The 19,468-nt window shown below is 48.2% G+C and overlaps 1 protein-coding gene across 1 annotated transcript in view; it reads right to left on the bottom strand.

Moving 5' to 3' along the window:
* The window catches only part of HPSE2 (heparanase 2 (inactive)), a 112,444-nt gene that overhangs the window by 35,679 nt on the left and 57,297 nt on the right, over positions 1-19,468 (bottom strand). The window contains exons 4-5 of the mRNA XM_037399801.1: positions 3,145-3,318; positions 2,420-2,591 (exon numbers count right to left, since the gene is read on the bottom strand). Coding sequence (XP_037255698.1) covers positions 2,420-2,591; positions 3,145-3,318 — 346 coding nt within the window. The remainder of the gene's footprint in view (positions 1-2,419; positions 2,592-3,144; positions 3,319-19,468) is intronic.

The following is a 19,468-nucleotide window of genomic DNA, read 5'->3' as shown; positions in this document are numbered from 1 at the left end:
CCAAGCTCTCCTCTTCCTCTCTGAGCTCATTTCCATTACGTACCCCACCAAACCCCGCTTCCTCACTTTGTGTAACAGGGCACTCCTTGCCTGGCAGATTAATCCGTCCATCCCGTTTGGGGTGTCTCATGTCTCCCCTCCAGCCTAACTTAACACTTGAGTCAAAATCTTCTACTTGGCATATCTTTTCCTACCTGGCTGACTTTGCTGTTCATAACACTTTTTAAAATAAGAGAAAAACTTTGCAGATTTTGCATCATCAGGACTATTAATTGCATGCACTTAATTCACTCTGGAGTCTTCATCCTACTGTGAGCACTATGTAGACCACTCATGGTGGTCTGGCCAGGCAGACAGCAGGCTTGCCATTGAGAACATCTTCCTACACTTCTCCTCACTCTTGCTTACTGACCCTGTGGAGCTCATTCAGGATCCTGAGATGCACATTCTGAGCCACATCCCATTGAGAAATTCTGCAATGCTCCTGCAGAAGGCAGAGCTGTTGGTAGCACTAACCAAGAGTACTGAAGAGACCGCAGGGAGCTGCTGGGAGTAAAGCTCACACTGTCAGGCAGCTTAGGCACTGGGGTTTGTTTGTTTGTCCTTTTGCAACTCCATTTCCAAATACTGCAAATGAGCATTTAGCCCTTTGTCTTTGTGTAATCAGACTTGTTCCTTCTCTTTACATCCTGCCTTGTAATAATTGGGTCTTTGTGAGGAAAGACAAGCAGCTCTTTTCTCACAGGACCTCGTGGGCTGTGCAGGCACGTGCCGCTTGCCACGAGCTGCAGACACCAGGGTTTGGAGTGCAGGACACAAGGCTTCTCCATGGGAGAGAGAAATCACTTTGAGCGCTTGTGGACCAGCGTCACCCTGGCAGGCAGGGATGGTGGCACAGAAACAGCCTATAGCTTGGAGAGCCAGCATGCTTGCTACAGCTCTTGCAGACCAGTGTTGGGGTCTGGAGACCCCCCACCATCACGTTGCCAGGGCTGTTCAAAGCTTAATTCTTACCTATCTTCCCTTTCATTCGAGATGGTGTGTTTACCATCCTCTCAACAGGATTGCACACTACAGCCTCGCTCCTGGGGTTGCCGTCAGTCACAGCGCAGCCCCAGCAATGCAGAGCTGCCGGACCACCCTGGCCGTACAACATGGCTCTTCCGACCCCTCTTCCCTGGGACACGGCTGCAGCGCATGAAGGGCAAACGGAGCAGTAGGACTTCCGTTTCTTTAAGAGCTTCTTGGCTTTCATCCCTGTTGTTTTCCTTACTCAGCCTGCTCCTCCCGGTGCTAATAGATTTCCTGCTGATCAAGGCTACTACAACATTTTGTAACTCCCCCCGCACCGCTTTCACCGTGCCATACCAAATGCGGGGGCTCTGGCAAGCAATGCGTTCGCGTGGCACCAGCAGCAGCCGTGGGGGGGTGCAGGGGCTGCTCCCCCACTTCTCTCAGCCAGAGGGATGCTGGCGTCACAGCTGGTTCAACCAGCTTTATGGTCTCTTTGTGCTGCTGCAGCAGAGCTGAGAATCTGGCCCTGGCTCCCTCCCCACCTCGCCAGGGACTGAATCAGTGTGCTGTTTATTGTTTCTGCCAGATCATTCATGCAGATGTTAATGAATGCTAGACCCAGCTTTGCTCCCAGCAGAGTCCCTTCCACACCTCCCCCTGCCCAGCCCTCTGCACTGGAGTTTCTGTTTACAGTCCTGCAGGGAATTTCCCCTCTGCTGCATGGTCTTCGAGCCGCACAGTCCCAATTCCTGCTGCCAGCAGGCTCCCACACCTCCCTGGTTCCTGTAGCTGTCCAATGTCACCTCCAGGTGTCTGCGTCCCTCACTGTCACCATTCCTTCTCCACCTCTGGCCTCCCCAAACTAGAGACATGCCAATTCTCCTAGGAGGGAGCAGAGGGCTTGGCCAGTGAAGAAAGTTGCTACAGGTTCTTCCTCTGCATAGATGGAGAAAGCACAGGGAGAAGTCATCACTGAATGGGAAGAGCAAAGCAATTCGTCCAGGAGGACTCTTGAGACAACACCTACACTGCTAAGCGGTGCCAGGACCCACCTCCTGGCTCTGCAGACCACAGGCATGCAGGAGCCTGCATCCATACCACTGAGTTATCTTCACATCTCAACAAGGTGGGCACCTCAGTCTGCCAGTAATTGGGAAATGCTGGGAATAACTGGGAGATTGTTAATCAGCCCAGCCCAAAATCCCACCAGGCATCTCTGCAGAAGTTTAGCAGCAGAGATGACCATGTCCCCAGGTCCCTGGTACTGTGGTGGCTGAGCCACACAGAGCCTCACTGTCCTGGCAGCTGTTGAGCAATGGGAAGCCAAAGAGCAAGTCTACCTGCTGCAGAGGGCATCAGTCTCAAGAGGGGTTTCTGATCTCTTCATCAAAGCAACATCACTTACCCTTCCAGAAGAGCGATGACATTCTTTCTGGGCCTCCCAATGTTCGGCCCATAGAGGTTTGATCTGGAATAAGTGCGGATAAGCTGCAGCAGGCTTCTCAGCTGGATGTAGTCCTTCCCCAGCTGGCTGCCGTTCACCGAGCGGCCGATCAGGGTCCGATAGTTATTGGGCTCTGGGAAAATAAAAATAGACAAGCAAGGCTTGCCAACTCTGCTCCTTCATCCGTGCTTCCGGAGAGAGAGACACAGCTCACGCTGTCGCACAGCTTGAGCTCCGCAGAGCTGCCTGCCTGCTCTGTAGAACAGCAGAAGGAGCCTCCAAGAAGTGGATGAGGGCCACCGCTTACTCTCCTGGGCCAGCATCTCCTCCTGCACCCCCTTTTGCTGTGTGCTGGGTGAAGGACCTGCTCCCTGATGTCGTGCTCCTGTCCCTGTAGGGTCCCCCACTTCCCCTGGCACTGCAGCCACCATACAAGTCCATACAGCTGCTGGTCTGGCCACCAAAGGACTGAGAGCAGCTCAGCCAGAAACACTCCATGTGCTTTAATACCAGTTCATGGAAACGTCCAGCTAAGGGACTAACACTGCCTTATAGCAAGGGCCTTTAAATCCCTCTGAAACTACATGGCAAGGCATCCCGGGATCTGCAAATATCCTCTTCCAAAAGGGAATACCTTCCTGCTACAGCGAGCTCCGTTCCCGTGGCTCTCCTGTTCCCACACTCACCATTGCCCAGCTCCCAGGAGATGTTGTACTTCTTGCTGGCACTGTACTTCAGCAGGCTGAGGGCATTGGAGCTGTTCCAGGAATTGTTGGGATTTCGGCGCAAAGCATTCAATGCAAAGATCAGGTGAAGGCCAGAGCAGTCAGCAAAGTTATAGAGTTTGTCTAAAGACCTGGCTGGGAAGAAACAAAAAACAGTTTGTAATTCAAATGAAAGCTAGTTCCAGGGAGGTTCAAATGATCCTGTTGTCCATCAGACCTTGCCTTCTGTGTAGGATGGGCCAGGGTCAAATGCCATTCCCGCGACATCTGTAACTGCAGAAATGTGCCTGACCTTTGAAACCAGGATAGGATTCCAGGTGTGGGCTCTTCTTCTTCTAGCATAAAACTTGGATGCCCTCCACCACTGTGTCAAAGCTAGGGCCCATGTTACCAGAGACAAGTGACTTTATAACACGTCCTTTCATCTGCTTTTGGCAAGGAAAGTTCATCCTCTCCTGTGCTTGTCCTGCCTTGCATCTCTTTCACAGCAGATCCCTGCAGTGCCTGGGAGCAGAGGAGGCAATCACCACCCCAGGGCTGCCAGCTCACAGCCACCTCTCGTGCCCACCACCACAACCAGCTCTCTGCTCCCACAGCCCCCTGGGCAGCAACCAAGCCCCAGAAATAATCAAATAGAACCTCCAAGACATGCACCACGCACCTGGCCAACCTCTGCTCTGCACACAGACAGGAGATCCCTGTCACCCCTTGAGCTCAGGGATAGAGGAGGGCTCGCTGCCTGGTAACAGCCTGGCCAAGTGGTCCTCCTGGGGTGCTGGGGTCTTTGTGGGATTCCTGTCCTACCTACTGGCCCCAAAGCTCCCCAGCTGGCATCTCCTCTGCTGTGCTGTGACCTTGGTGAGCAGTGGAGCACTAGCCAGCAGGAGTGGCTAAAGAAAGCTGACCCGCTAGTCGGAGAGGTGTGACATTAGGTACAGGGCGCTGCAGGTACAGCCAAAAGGTTTAACGCCTTTTTTGGTTCAATCTTCCCCAAAAACTCAAAAGCAAGCAAATGCTTGACAAAGCTAATGCCAGCATTAGCAGGACACGAACTCATGTGACAGTGAGAGGATATTTGGTTAGAGAGTAATTAGATAACTGTGGCGTTTTCAGTGATCCCTGACTGTTGAACTGCATCCCAGGACACTCGACGAGCTTCCTGAAGCAGCCTCGGAGATGCAACCACTTAACTGTGAGGAGCCACCAGGGACAGGGAGGTTCCAGGGGGCTGGGAGGGCAGACCGAGGGCTCTGCTTTCAGAAGAGGGGAAGGAGGCACGGGGGAATTAGAGAGTAGGCAGACCGGCTTCAGGTCCCAGAAAAATACTTGGACAAATAATCAAGCTGCTTGTCAGCACTTACAAAATATAAGGAGATGATCAACAGCCACAGGAATGTGTCAAGAACAAATCACACTGAAGCAATCTACTGACAGGAGAGCAGGGCTTGCAGGCAGCAAAGCAGCCGTTTAGGTCTTACACATTGATGGTTTTTAAGGTTTTTGACACGACTGCACATGATATTCTCTTCAGAAAGCGAGGTAACCCTGATCTAGACTGAACTGCAGTGAGAAATACACACATCAAGAGCAGCTACCAGTAATTTGCTGTTAAACTGAAGGGTCTGGTCAGCCTGTTCTGGGACTTTTTGCATATTCCCAATAAAGAGGGATGTAAAGGAGTGGAGGATACATATATCAGACTTGCCATGTCACTAAGGTGATAGCATGCACCACCATCGCCAAGGGAGCTAAAGGGGATGGAGAGGCAGCAACTGCATGCTCAGTGAATTGCCCTAAGCCCAGGGGTGATGCTCTGAGATCCTGGTACCCACACTGTCTGACTGAGGTGCAAGTGAGATGGTGACAGCTGGGACCTGCTCGCTGTGGTCAGGATAAGCTGCTCACAGCCTGTATGTCTGTGCTTAGTCTGTTGCTCTCCCTGGTCACTGAAAGCCTTGGTGAATACAGAGCCAGGTCTGAAAAGAAAAAAAACTTATTTTAAAAGTAATGTTTTAAGGATGGTCAAAAAATAAGCTAACTGAATAGCTAATGTTTGATGGAACACAGCAAAGTCATGGAAAGAAGAAGAAAGGAAAAATGTAGAAAAGAAATTCCTAATCCCTTTCACAACCTTTTTCTGAATGCTACTGGTTGTTTGAACAAAAAGTAGCTGAATTAGATTAATGTATTCATCCCACTGGTTCAGGCACATTAGCTCTTTTTCTGGATGTTTAGTGAATTAGAGACAGATACAGTTACTTAATACTCATTTACTTCAGACTTCCAGGCAAAAAGCTGCACTTGAAATGAGAGTCCTATAAAAAGGATAAGATAGACACCTAAATGACAACAGGAAGATAGCAAAAAGGTGTTACCTGCAGTTCCCTTGCTAGAAATGAAACCTTTTCACCAGCACAAAACAGTTGTACTACAGAAGGGGATTTGGTTGGTGTTTAGAAGCCTCTGCAGAGGACTGGGAATTGATTTTCCATGCATCCACCAGAGGAAACAAGCTGTCTGTTTATCCCAGTGCAGGGCCTGCCACTGTGAAATTATATTTTCCCCATGACACTTACTCTGTTTCCGTGTGCGTGGACACAGAGATGCCACATGTATTTCATGTTCTGCCTTCATTTTCTAAGCTGGAAACCTCAGCAGTCAGGGGAGGGAGCTGGGAGAAACACAGAGATGTCTGGGGATTGCCCCTGCATGTTTCCAGTGGTCTCCAGCAAAACCCAACCTGCAGATTACAAGGCCACAAAGAGCTGAAAACTGCTAATAAACCTATCTCTGCATCAAACCAGATTGTTCATATGGGCACTCTTGGTATCAAGAGTATCAGGTATCAAGTCCGCTTATCTCCTTCATCCTTAGCAGCTGTCTTGGGATAGTGTGAACCTGGAAGCACCAGCCTCTCCAGTGACTCTAACATAGCCTTGATAACCATTTTGCACATGGTGCCCAACCATTAGTGATTAAAGGGCATGTCTGACCCTGACCCCTCCTGAGATGACTGCCTTAAACTGGATGCCTCCATTGCACACAGATGCAGTTAGAGGAGAAGAGTGCTGTCACGGGTGGCTAAAGCACAAAAAGAAGCATATTTAGAAGGCCTCGAGTGATTTCTAGCCCTCCATAAGTACAAACAGGGCCAAAAGAGAATGCTATAAATATTTTACTGCCATGACTAGGGATGGCCACATTACTTCTGAGTAATGAGAACATGAAGAATCACAGTATTATTAACAGTTGGCTAAAACTCACTTTGAATTCTGGATAATTGCACTGTTTTTTCTTCATCAAACACAGAAAATCTTGCAGGAATTTAACCTTTCCCCAGTTAACAGATCATTAGGCAAGGCTTGCACAAAGCATTTCAATAGAAAAAGCCATTGTCGTACCAGAATGAATCTTAATAGAGCAGAACTGGATTTATAAGATGTTCTCCCTTCCCCTTCTCCCCCTCTGTCCGGTGCAGAGATGCACACACTCTGCACCCACGTGCCACTGAGCTCAGGCAGAAGGAATAAAGAAAAAAAGGAAAAAAAGGCATAAAAATAGTGTAAGGATGCTGAGAGTCAGCCTCTGCCACTTGCTAACGCTCCCGTAGTTGGAACAAGGCTAACCAAGGCAGCACAGCTACGTGCTCCGCTCCCTCGTACCCAGCGGCAGTGCTTGTTGGCAGGGTTCGGTGGGGATGGGTACCTGCCCAGTGGGTTTGGGACTAGCAGCAATCAGTAGTCAGAGACAGATGCCCCGTGGCCCTGGCACAAAAAAATCAATCAGAAGATGTTTAGGCTTTCTCAACCTTTTACATCCTTGGTTGCAGAGGCTTGAATGTATCTGGAGAGTGAATACTGCCCGCATGGCTGGGGGGCTGCCAGCAAAGATCTGCTCAGAATCCTGCCCTCAGCTGAAGCTCTGCACAGGAATTAAAGATTTTGGCTGTTTGCGTGGATCTCCCACCCTGCACAAAGGGAGACAATTTCAAAATGCAGGAGTAGGTGTCTGTGAGGCTGCAGATGGTGAGGTTCATGGGACAAGTGCACCCTCTGAGATTCTTTCCCATTTTTATCCTTTTTATATGAGGCTAAACTTTAAAGTTCTCTGAAAGATGGATGGCACTTCACTCTGTGGCATGCCAACGCAAAATCTAAGGCACATTAAAATGTCTCTGGCAGTTTAAAATAATTGGAAAGACTTTCCAGTTGAAGTTACTGAATTAAACATTATACTAGAGACTTTATAAAGAACATAGTATTGACCGCCATTTGGTAAGAGGGACAGTTCAATAATCTCTGGGTTTGAAAGTCTTTCACATTTTTTATTCTGCTTCAGGAATTTTGCTTTGGCAGGGTTTAGCATGAAGACTGGAAATACACGTGTGTGCTGAGATGGAGGCAGAGATCAGCCAGTGGGCTGCGGGGTGGTGGGGCATGGCACAGCATGCCAGCGGCTTTCGTAACTCTGGGAAGTGAACCAGGAGGACAGGAAAGAAGAGCCTGTTCTCCCTCTATCCTCATTGTTCACCACGTCCATCTCTTACACATGCAGTGCATGCCAGCGCTGAGGAGGACGGGGAGAGAGCTGAGCACGGAGTGGGCAGCACACACTGCACTCCCCAAATCCACAGGTTAGCTGAGAGATCAGGCAAATGCACAACAGATGAACCCTTCTGTTGATAAAGCAAAGAAATGCAGTTCTAGAAATAACGATTTCAACTAATCACGGGTATTGCTCAACTCTGCATTCCCCATAAATTCTGAGCACTGCCTGGAGCGTCCCAGCAAACAGCTCTTGATGCCAGCACCGAAGCCAGCAGCATCCCCTGCCCTTTAAGCGCCCACAGGAGATAGCAGAGGGAAGGGGTCTGGAAAAACCTGGCAAAGAGAACGCCAAAGAGAGCTTTACAGGGAGGAGGCAGGAAGGGTGGTACAGAATGTTCAGACGACGGATGAGTAAGATGGCTGGCAAGAGCAAATGATGGAAAAAGAAAGGTATTCCCACTTACAGAGGAACAAGCGGGTACATGGAAAATTTATTTACAAACAAATTGCCACTACAGTCAGCTGAATGCCATTTGCACTGGCTCTCTTGGGCTGAAAATCCTCATAAAACCACATGTGTGTGGCAAAGACTTAATGCTTTCTTAGCAAATAAACATGAATCAGAAGATATGTAACAGGCAATCAGAGTAATTCCAGACCCATGGGACAGGTCTGCAAAACCAGCTTGAAACCTTCCCATGGATTCCATCCCCAGTCACGGTAGAGTTTCAGACAGGGAAACCAGAACCCCCCATTCACAGTTTGTACATTTAGAGCACCAAAGGGTAGCCTTCACCATTACTGCAAGTTCAGAGAAAAAGCAGCATCCCACGCTGTCCATAGGCACTATAACATCCAGCTTGATCCACTAGATCATGGGAAGATTTTCCTTTTCTAGCTGCATGCTAAGCCATTCCTTCAAAGTTGCTGCTTAATGAGAATTTTAAAGATTTCAAGGCTACCAAGAAACCCACACAGTTGCTGGAAATTGCATTCTAATGATGACCATCCCAGCTGGGAAGCTGTTTGGTTTTAATTCAGTCTTCTGAAGCTTTTTGCTATGCAGTAAAACCACACCGTGTAAAGATGCTGAAGAATTCCCAGGCAAAATTGCTGGCAGGAGGAAAAAGTTTGCTCGCCTCTGACACACGTTTCACCTGAAACGCTCCCTCTGTCTGGTGAGGCTCCCGATTTCCCCCAAAGAGGATGGAGGTTTGCAGAACTGTCCCTTGCTCTCATTTACCTCCCAGCCTTCCTTATTGATTTACAGGGGAGCAAAGATTGGGGGCATGCAGCACGTGGGAAACATTTCCCAAGGCAAGGTGCAGCGTTGGAGGTCTGCTCTGAGTGACAAGAAGTGCTTTGGCAGAGCCTAACGGTGCTATAGAAAAGGGATCTAGTTTAATCCCATCTGCAGAATACCTGAAAGTTGGAGGAACTAACTTTAATACTGCCAGCCAGTAAAGAAATGCTGTGCACTGTGTGTTAATGAGAACCTGGAATTTATATCCAGCTGGATGACAGATGGGGGATCTGGGGCTATTCCCCCCGGAGTATTGAGGGGGCCTTGTTCCAAGGGAATTGTTGTCATCATCCCTGGTCTTTAAGCAGCTGAACATTGACCCTCGATATTCATTCAAGTCTTTAACTAGATTTTTCATTTCATTGCCAATGCAGAGGTGATTATGCTGACCACGTGAGCTAGGTTTAGTCCTTAACACCACCGTACAGAAATAGCAGTCTGGGGGCTTGGTGTCAATCTCTCGCCAATAAGGAGCTTGGCTGGCAGCCATGGATTGTGGGCTGAGATCCCAGCTGGCACATAACTTGGAAGACAACCACGAGGTCTGGGTTCAATATCCAATTGCTAAGGAGTCTGGCTGACAGCCTCATTTTGTGGAATGAATCCCAAATTAATATAATGCTTTTGATACCAGACAAGGGGCATGGCACACTTCCAAATGCTGTAAGAGCTCAGATAAAAGACATAGGCATTGGGTTCAGTGTGTAAACGGTATCAAGGTCGGATAACAACCAGGAATAGGCTTAATCCTCAGACGGTGAGAAAAAGGAATGAGCACTGAGCTCTGCCTTCATGCAAAAAAAGAGCTCAAATGAGCAGAATAGCTCTGTTTTCAATCCTAGTGTGGTAAAGAGCTCACAGGACAGTAATGGTTTCTAGGAACAAGTGTAAATTGACATGGAGCTTCAGAAGAGATGTGGGATCTGGGTTCAATCTCCAAATGCTGTAAAGCTCAGATAATGGCCAGAGGGGCAATTTCCAAACCCTCTGTTCCAGCCCGGTGCCTGGGAAGGAACAAATATCACATTACAGCTAAGAAAGCTGTTTTCTTCTGCTGCATAACTTCAGACATTTTCCCATTTGGATCAGGATGAATCCAGCATCTTCTAAAATTTCAGAGGAAAGGGAGGTGGGCAGGGAGAAGGCTATAGGTTTGAGCAAAGCAAAAGAACAGAGCAACAGAAAATAAGACCACAAGCACCACCTGCTCTTGCGTACCTTGTTAGCCACCCCAGATCACTGGGCTTGAGCCATGGAAACGGCTCCAGAGAAAACATGGGTATGGCTCATCATCATCCTCCCTGCTGCACAGCGCCGGCCTGCTGGGCGCCCTTGGGGCTCTCTGTGGGGTAGCTCATCCCACTGACAGGCAGCCATAGCCTGTGCTGCAGTCACTTCTCACTGGCACTGCTCACACATGGGACGGGTGTGAAACAGCATGCACAGCAATAACTCACTCCCGCTCTTGCAGCTCACTCGTGGAGAAACCTCCTGATGCAGACAAGCTCGTTCGCTTGAGGTTGTTCCACTTTGTATAAAGGAATGCAAATAAAATGTGTGTATAAAACATTCAAATACTACTTTGAGTGGGCATTTAAAAGCTGGTCTGTTACATAGGAAACCCTTCCTGGATGAAGTTTTATTGAAAGTGATATTGATCCTGTGAAAAGGTTCAATTTTGATAAATAGGCACTATCTCCCTTTCCTTGAGGAAATCTTTTAAAAATCTAAATCTGGTCCCTGGGACTCTCGGCTTTAGCTCTAAAGTCTGAATAGGATGGACCGCAGAGGACAGGGCCTGATCGCTGTGAGTGCTGCTATAACAGGCTGTGGTTTGTCAGCCTGACCTCCAGCGAGCCAGCCTCTTGAGCAGCAACTGCGGAGTCAGGGTAAAAAGCAACTCCCCATTCCTAACCAGGGGCGCTGAAGACAAGCTCTGTCAGCACCATCCCCTACACAGGCAGTAGGTACAGCCCGGCAATTTGCTTTTTACCCTGGGCAAAGTTACAGCGCTGGGGACAGGTTACAGCCCATGCCACAGAGCCGCCTGCCTCCAGGCTTCACCTACGCACATGGAGGGTGCGAGCCCGCCAGGCTCGGGAACACGGCTGCAGATATAACCCAGCTCCGCTGCCAGACCGTTTGCTGACAGAATGACTGTTTTATATGGCTATAAGAGCAGTTATAAGCGCAGCTGTCTGAAAAGCAACAAAATCTATGATGTGTGTTTCTAAATCCAATGACAGCTGGCAGTGCTGCGCTGCAGCTCATTCCTTCTTTTACACAGTTTAGCTAAAACACTTCTCTGCAATTGCCCCAATTTATCAACAACCAGCAGTTTCTGGAACAATTTAAAAGCATTCCCAAATAGGTAAGTAGTGGTCAGCTCTTCAAGCACTCAGCGGTCTGCAAGCTCCCAAATAGGGAGGCAGCTGGAGATGGACAGGGATGGTGGATGGGAGGAGCAAATGCCCTCCCCAGCTGCCTCACAGGGAGGATGGGGCTGTGGAATACATCGGGATGGGGGCCTTTGAGGCACGAGTACCTGGGCTGCTGCAAAGCATTATCCATGGGTGGGGGGAATGGTGATTTGTACAGTTAAAAGCTGGCTTGAGGCGCAAACACGAGCCATTTCTGTGCTGCCAGGGAGGAGAAGTGACTTGGTCCCTGGATGGTTCTGGTCCCCAGCCAAGGAAGCCACGTGGAGGGGGATCTCCCCTACAACCAAGCTCACCTCCCAGGCATGAGAAATTCGGTCCAGCCCAAACTCACAGAGGTATGTACAAGATAATGCTATAGCTTGCTGTACAGAGAAGACACAAGGGCAGGTACCACACCTGTCCCCACACGCACCTCCTCCCGCCCACTGCGGGGCAGTACCCGTGGGGCAGACCACAGCAGCCATCACGGGAACCCACTCCCCTGCGCACCACTGGCTGCTCAGCCAAGCTGCATCCACAGCGTTCTTTCAGGGTGCCACAGTTGCCAGGCAGAGGTTTTCTTTATAAATACTTTTTCTTGACAGCACCTGAAGTGCTAACACTGCAGCAAGAGGATAGATGTTTTCAACACCTTCCTGCAAGATGTGAGCTGGGCAGTACAGGCTGAGCAACACCCTGTGCACGTGCTGCACAGCTAAACCGGGATGAGAGACGTACAGATACAAAGTGTGGTTTTAACATGTCCATTTAATCTCAGTAAAATGCTTAACACAGGTAAGCCGTGCATCTAGCGCTCAGATTCCCTCCAGCCCAGCCGGCAGCTCCCATGTTCTGGTTTTGCTGCCTGAACCGCTTTCATGTGGCAGACACGGTTCGATTCAGAAAAGCTTCACGCAGGGATGCAAACCAGGCCACCTGACAGCATCCCCGGCGCCACAGAAGGTGCAGTGCCTCGTACTGGACCCATCTGCCTCCTGCCCCCCAGCTCTCTCGCTGCTCTGGAGGAGAGTGACACTGATCAGTCCTGCTAGGAAGCTGAAACACCACATCGGGAACAAATTCAAACTGAGGACTTTAGCCTTGCCAAACCCCAACATTCAAAAATCATGAGTCAAATTCCCAAAAATCGTGGGACTGGCTCAAGAAACCTGGTCTTAACAGAGTTTTCATTGCCTGCTGTTTTCAAAACTTTTGGGTGCCTTTATAGGATGTTTTTAGGCTCTTCTACTACCAGGAGAGCTAAAATGTGGCTTGTTTTTATTTTTCCTTCTAAGAGCCGTTGATGTGCAGCAAAACAACCATTTTATTTTACAAGTTGTTTGGGTTGGCCTCGCTTCCGCATGGGTGGGGGCTTCAGCCAGCAGCCAGGGATGGCAAGGGCGTGCCTGACACTCCTCACCAGCGGGTGCTGCAACAGGGATGCTCTGCTGTTAAAGCAATGTCCTGCCCATCTCCTCTTACAATCCCCAGCTGTTTGAGGGGGGCAAACCCAGAATCCACAAAAATCAGGTGCTTCATTTTACAGGTCTGAGTCAACATTTCCTATGGTGCAAGGAGCTGCAGCTATGGTGTGCCACTGGAAACTGCCGATCCCAGTTCCGGCCAGTCCTCTCCTGCCTGCTGACCCCGTTCTCGCCATCAGCCATCCCTGGCTGTTCCCACTTAGCAGAGCAGCTGATTTCCCTGGGAGGAAGAGGGAGTGACTAGGGCTTTTTGTACACTTTGTGAGCTGGGCATCTGGTATTTTTCAAAACTCTAAAACATTTTAACTGAAAACTGTCCTAAAAAAAAAAACCCCAAAAAAACCCAACAACCAACAACCCAACCAAAAAACAACGCAAAAAACCGGAAATGTTTCAATCTGAAATCCTTAATTAAAACCACACTCTTTAGTACATAAAGAAGAAAGTTAAAACAGAAATGTACTTTTGCACATTACAGACAGCATTATAATAAACACAAAGCACTGCCAAGAAAGAGGCATTTTCAAGGCTAAAGTAGATGCCTCCAGCTGCACTCAAATAATGTCAGAGGGCTTGTCCACGCTGCTGAGTGTCACTGCATCTGAACACGATAGCGAGCGACCAAGCTAGGCGGATGAGGAAGACGGCAATTACTGGCGCAGACCACTAGCACTGCAGAAAGGACCACAACCCGCTGAGGTCTGTGAACTCCACTGACTTCCCACAGATCCCAGACCCTGGTCTTAATCTGTAAAGTATTTGAAGGAACTGGCCCTGGCTCTTCTTGCTCCTCTGGGCTCGCAGATACGGCTCAGCTGGAGGGACCCGGTTTGGCAGGAAGCTCTCCTCAGCTAATCTTTGGGGGAATTTTGTACCAAAGCACACAGGGTGGAGTCTGAACCTGATTTTGGAGGCACAGATGAATGGCTGGGAAAGGCCAGCATCATTAGCCTGATGTCCCACACCACACGGCCCAGGACACATACAAGGAGCACAGGAGTCAAACCCAGTCCCTCAGCAGGACAGACCAGATCTTTTGTAAAGGTAACCACCGCCAGCTTAAAATTTGCTGCAAGTATGGAAATCAGCCTGTTCCTGTGTAAAGTTTTGCAGTTATTTAATGTCCATGGTCAAAGCAGGCACCCGGCTTCTAGCCCAAACTTACCTGTTTTGGCCTTCTTCTAACTGGATCTTGCTATACCCCCACCTGCTAGGTTCTTGTTTCTTGTGGATGGCTCAGGATTAAGATCAAGCCTCCTCTAAACACACGTCCATTAAGCAACATTTGTTGCAGGTCTTCAGTACCCTCACAGTAATGCAAGTTGTTCCAAGCTTCCAATCAATTCTGCAGCTCTTTGGTAAGACTTGTAGAACAGCAAACTATGTCAACAAACCATTGCTACGTGCAATGTTTAGGATCTCACAAAACACTACTGATGTGCCAGGGGAGGATAGGTCTGCTCAGACTCCTGTTCCTCTGCACCAGCCGCAAAGCCGTGCTCCAGTGCCCACTGCTGACAGCCTGGCACTGCTGCCTGGGCAAGGTGGTCTTCTGCAGGGAGAGGGTGCTGGAAAAAGGAACATCTGGGTGAAGATGGTTGGTACCTCACCAACCCACAGAGAGGTCTGGAAGCTAGGTCTGAAGGCAGCTACTCACAAAAGCTGGTGGGTGCCCTAACACCAGCTAAAGGATCAGGATATGACAGCTAAGGGGAAGGGAAATTGCAGTAGGCTCAGAGAAAAACAGAGCAAGAATAACAGGGCAGCCTTCTGATCATCTTATACATCTGCACATACATGCCAGGGGAACAGAGAATGAAGAATGCTTTAAAGCCCTCATACACACCTACAGCATTTAGCCTCACACATGCTTCATGAAAAGACATCATTGGAGGTGAATACCAATATAAGATGATGTACATTGTTTAGGAAACCGAAGGAGGAAATCTGAAGGGGATTTTTTGGTACTGAGAATACTTTGGCGTTCAGGAAAAAGTGAGAAATAGACCCTGTGCATGTCCACAGGGATAGGGAAGAGATCAGGAGCATAGGAGATGTCCCACAGAGCTCCGTTAATCAGAAACAGGACATGGATGATGCCTTTTTGAACATCTGACTGCAGCAGCCAAATAAGCAGAATTAGTAGAAACAGGTAATTTTAATTACCCTGGCATCTGCTAAAGACAGAGCAGGGCAAATCCCAGACACACCAAGCTGCTGGAGTACATGGGGAAAGTTGCTCTGGAGAAGGGAAAGTAGTATGGGAGGGAATGTTTATTGGTTGGATATTACTGATACAGACAGTTGATTAACACTCCAAAACTGGAAGTGAATTCTAATGCAAGTGGTTACAAAATCATGAACTTCAGCAATTTAAGACAGTGAAAGCACAAGAACAACGGATTAAAGATAATGTATTTTAAAAAAAAAGCAAATTTGAACAAATTCAGGGCACAGGTCAAGAAGATCTCTGGGGAAGGGAGTTTAAGAGCATTTCCCAACCAGTGAGACATGGAGAGGCAACAGCTGTGCTGTGGGTCCAGGGGAGAGAGCAGCAGAAAGAACAGCAGAAAAATACCCTGCAAATACATACAAATAGGAGGAAGAAAGAGGAAAATATCAAACTGTAACTCAGTGCAAAAGATTAAACAACGTACAGACATAGAGGCAGCTCTTTGCAGCTCTCACAGAAACAATTAACTATGACGTGGCTGTTAATTACATTAATTTCAGGTGTGAAACAGAAGCAGACCTAAAGAGGGAAGGAACAGATAAAAGACCACTTGGGAAACCTAAACCACAAAAATGCTTAGTTATGATGAAATCTGTGTCAGATTGTTTTGTCAAACACAGGAGATTCATACGTATTCAACAGGTTTTCTTCATTTTCACCCAGAATGTTGCCATTATCAGTATGCCCTCTTGCAATAATGCTGCACTCAGCTGAAACGGTTTTACTCCAGGTATACTGGAAGTGTACTTATTGCTTTACTCCCTTGAACACAGACACATCCCTGATACCCTCAGCTTCCCCTCACTGCTTGCCAGTGTTTCAGGGCGATGCATCTCTTCCAGCTTTACTGCAATGGAGATATCACCTGGGCTACTTTTCTTTATCCTTTTAAGGTTGAGCAAGGAAGAACAGGCATGAGTCCCTGTGAAGTAAGAACATGAAGTGGCACAGGTGAACTCTACAGGAGCTCTATACCTCTGTCTTCCTAGAGAACAACCCCAAGCTAGCCCAGCCCTGGAAATCAACACTGCAGAAATACGGACTTGGATGGGATGGATGTTAAATTTCACAACAGTTACTCTACAGCCACTGCTGCCAGCACAACTCCTCCGCATTAGTTAGCACATCCTCGGTCGCTGTGGAGATGGAGAGGGGTGCTCACACAGCCTGCCAGGACAGTAGCTCCAAATACCATCCATTAATTGTATCATGCCTAGAGGTGGCTGTCAAAAATGCAGGGAGCCACGTAGGCAGAAGAGGCAGATGAGGTATGCAGGACTCAGCTAAACACACAGCAAAAGACTCTGCCGTGAGTTACTCCAATCAATGAATGGATTTAGATGTCAGATGTTAGCTCTTTTCGGGAAAGACACTCCGCATGTTTTTTTAATACATCTGTGTACCCAACTGCTGAGTGACCTACAACACTGCCCTCCCTCCTTCTCCCCTCTTACTACTGGAACACAAACCCTTCAACTGAAAATACATCATATCCTGGAGCTAAAGAGTTGTATTAAAATTGAGTATATGAGGTGCTGGATTAAGCTAATGGTGTCATTGGCTTGCCTTCTGGGAGAGGGATCTGAGATTTTTGAGATGTACTTGTCAGATTTTTAAATTTACTCAGCTAAACAAATAACCACCATTAAGCCTCTGAAAGGGATTCTGCCCCCAGCCAGAGGAGACAGCCTTTCGAGGCAATTCCTGGGGATAAAGGTTGATCTAAGGAAACACAATTTCTCAGGGTTTAACTGAATGTATCTCACCAGTTAAGTAAATGGTTATCTTTCTGAATATGGCATAATCTCCACTGAAAAAAATAAAGGCATGGAAAAATATTAAAATCAACTTATTAAAATAATTTCCCCCCAAACTGCTTGGCAGTCTCTAATTAAATAATTCCACCTGAGAATCCCATCTCCTCAGACTGCATATGGGATATGCCCACTGGCTCCCACCTTCGGTAAATGGGAACCATGTGGGCAGCATTAGAACAGGGAAGTGCAAAAAAAGCTGAGCCTGGGGAAAGGCAGATGAACACACCGTGGCATGCTGGGGAAGATTAAAGGGAAACAAAAAAGGAGGGCCGAAAGCTTTTGACAGCAGAGAAATGAAAGTTTCCATATCTGAGAAAGGTTATGGGCTTGCTTTGAGTGGAAAGGAAGGTGTTAGCTGTTGGAAGAAAAGACTAGGTCTTGTCCTGGGAGGAAATGCTTCAAAAGCATTTACTTTCCAGCTTAGCAATGACCTTGCTCCATTTATTGCTGAGGGCTGTGGATGTTGGAAGCCTGATCCCACAAAACAAGGCTGGTTGCGCATTACTGTACAGCTGATAAACGTTACATTTTCAGAATTGAGAAATATATTTATGGTCACAGCACTCAGAAATGACTCAACAGATTCTCACTCAGATTTCAGGTCATCTCCTCAAATCCTCAGTCTAAAACTTTAGCATAAAGAATTCCCATTGGAAGAGAGATGATAGGACAAAATTATAAACACTTAAACCAGGTTTGCAACCACTGACCCGGGTTTCCATGTACTCTTGTGCTACATCAGCACCAAGGGGGCCAACAGGGCAAGAGGCTGGACACCAGGAGGACAAATCAGGCACCAGGAGCACCTCCTGGAGAGAAGACAGAGAGATGGAGGGTGCCCAGGATCAAGGCAGCCCCAGCCTCTTCCCAGCAGCACTGAAGCAGTGACCAGACCTGGTGGTGGTGTGCTGCTGTGCAACACAACAGCTTTGATCACAGACTGACGATGATGAAGAAGCGGATATTTACAGCGATTTAGGGAGAAATGTGAAATATTTTGTGTGCACATGTATAGAAACAGATGACTACATCTTTAGAGCACTTTTGGCCATCCAAATAAGTAGTCACATATACAGCACTTGGGTTAGAAGAGGTGACAGCAGCAGGGAGAGGTTTATCTAGCTGATATTCCAGGCCCTAGCTGATCATGATTTCCTTTTGGTGAACTTTACTGACACCCCAGCGCACACAAGTCCTGGCACAAAAAATGCAACATAAGCCCGTAACTGTCAGAGGGGCCTGGAAAACCTCATTAGCTCGCCCATGGCCCTTCACCCAAGCACAATCTAATCACCACAAGGCCTGAGCAGGAAAGAAACCCAGACTCCACAGTGCCCTGGCGGAGTTCTGGCAATGCTGTTGATAACCATTCTCTGGGGGGGTGCGGGCTGGGACATTGCACCGAGAGCTGGGTTCTAACCAGTGCATTTCCTGCATATCCCTTCCTTGACACAAGAGGTGCTTCAAGTCCTATCAGTGATGATTTCCCACTTCTCAAAGGATGGAGATCTGCAAAATTTCCTTAGCCTCTAATGGCTCCTTCCCAAGGACAGACTCGCTAGGAGGTGCAAGCTATTGGCAGCTCAAGGGCCCAGAGGAGCTGTTGACCGTGTTTAGGCCTCAATCCAGAAGACTTGATTTCATCCAGCGTAAGCGGAGCTGTTTTATTTTTTTCTAATGGTCTGATGGCAAGGGAGGAGTGCTCCCTGGCTGCCCACGACAGCCACAGCCCTGTTCCAGACGTGGGGTCCAATACACAGCCCTGCTCCAGAAAACACTGCTCACAGGGGCGAGGCACCCATCCTCATGTACAACCTGGAGGCAAGGTTTCAGCAGACCCATGCTGCCTCCTCGGAGATGTTTATTCTTCTCTTAAACCTGTTGTCTGACCCTGTACATCGTCCCCAGTCACATGAGCCCATGTGGGTGCTCCACATCATGCTGGAGAACTGTTTGATTCTCCCACCTCCAGCAATGGCCAAGAGGAGGTGTCTGGAGAAGAGCACGAGAGGAGTACATGCTGTGACACCTCCCAGGGCACATTTCTGGCCCCCAGGAATAGGTGGCCCACAGCACCAAGCATACAAGGCATCAGGAGTCTTACTTCCAAATAAATACAATAGCAAAAGCCAGTAAATGACAGCCCCAGCACTTCACATGCACCATGGGTATGACAAAACTCAACTCTGAGTAACCTGCTGTCCCATCTAAAGGTCTGAGAGCAAGATGTCCTAGTTCACACAAAACAGTGAGAGTCTGCTGAGCCCTCGGAACAGGCTTGCGCCAAATTATAAATAAAGATCCAAGAAGACTTGACACAAATACTGAGGCAATGACTAGAGAATGACTTATGAAGTGCACAGCAAATGCCTGCAGGGCTGACCAAATGGAGGAGAAGCTTTTAAGAACTGCAGAAGCTTTCCAGAGGAACAGAATCTAAGGAGTGCCAATTCGTGTCAAAGATTTTCCATCTGCACATAA

This window comes from Falco rusticolus, chromosome 9, assembly GCF_015220075.1.
Source record: "Falco rusticolus isolate bFalRus1 chromosome 9, bFalRus1.pri, whole genome shotgun sequence".
Lineage (NCBI taxonomy): Eukaryota > Metazoa > Chordata > Aves > Falconiformes > Falconidae > Falco > Falco rusticolus.
This window is presented reverse-complemented; position numbering and strand designations above follow the sequence as displayed.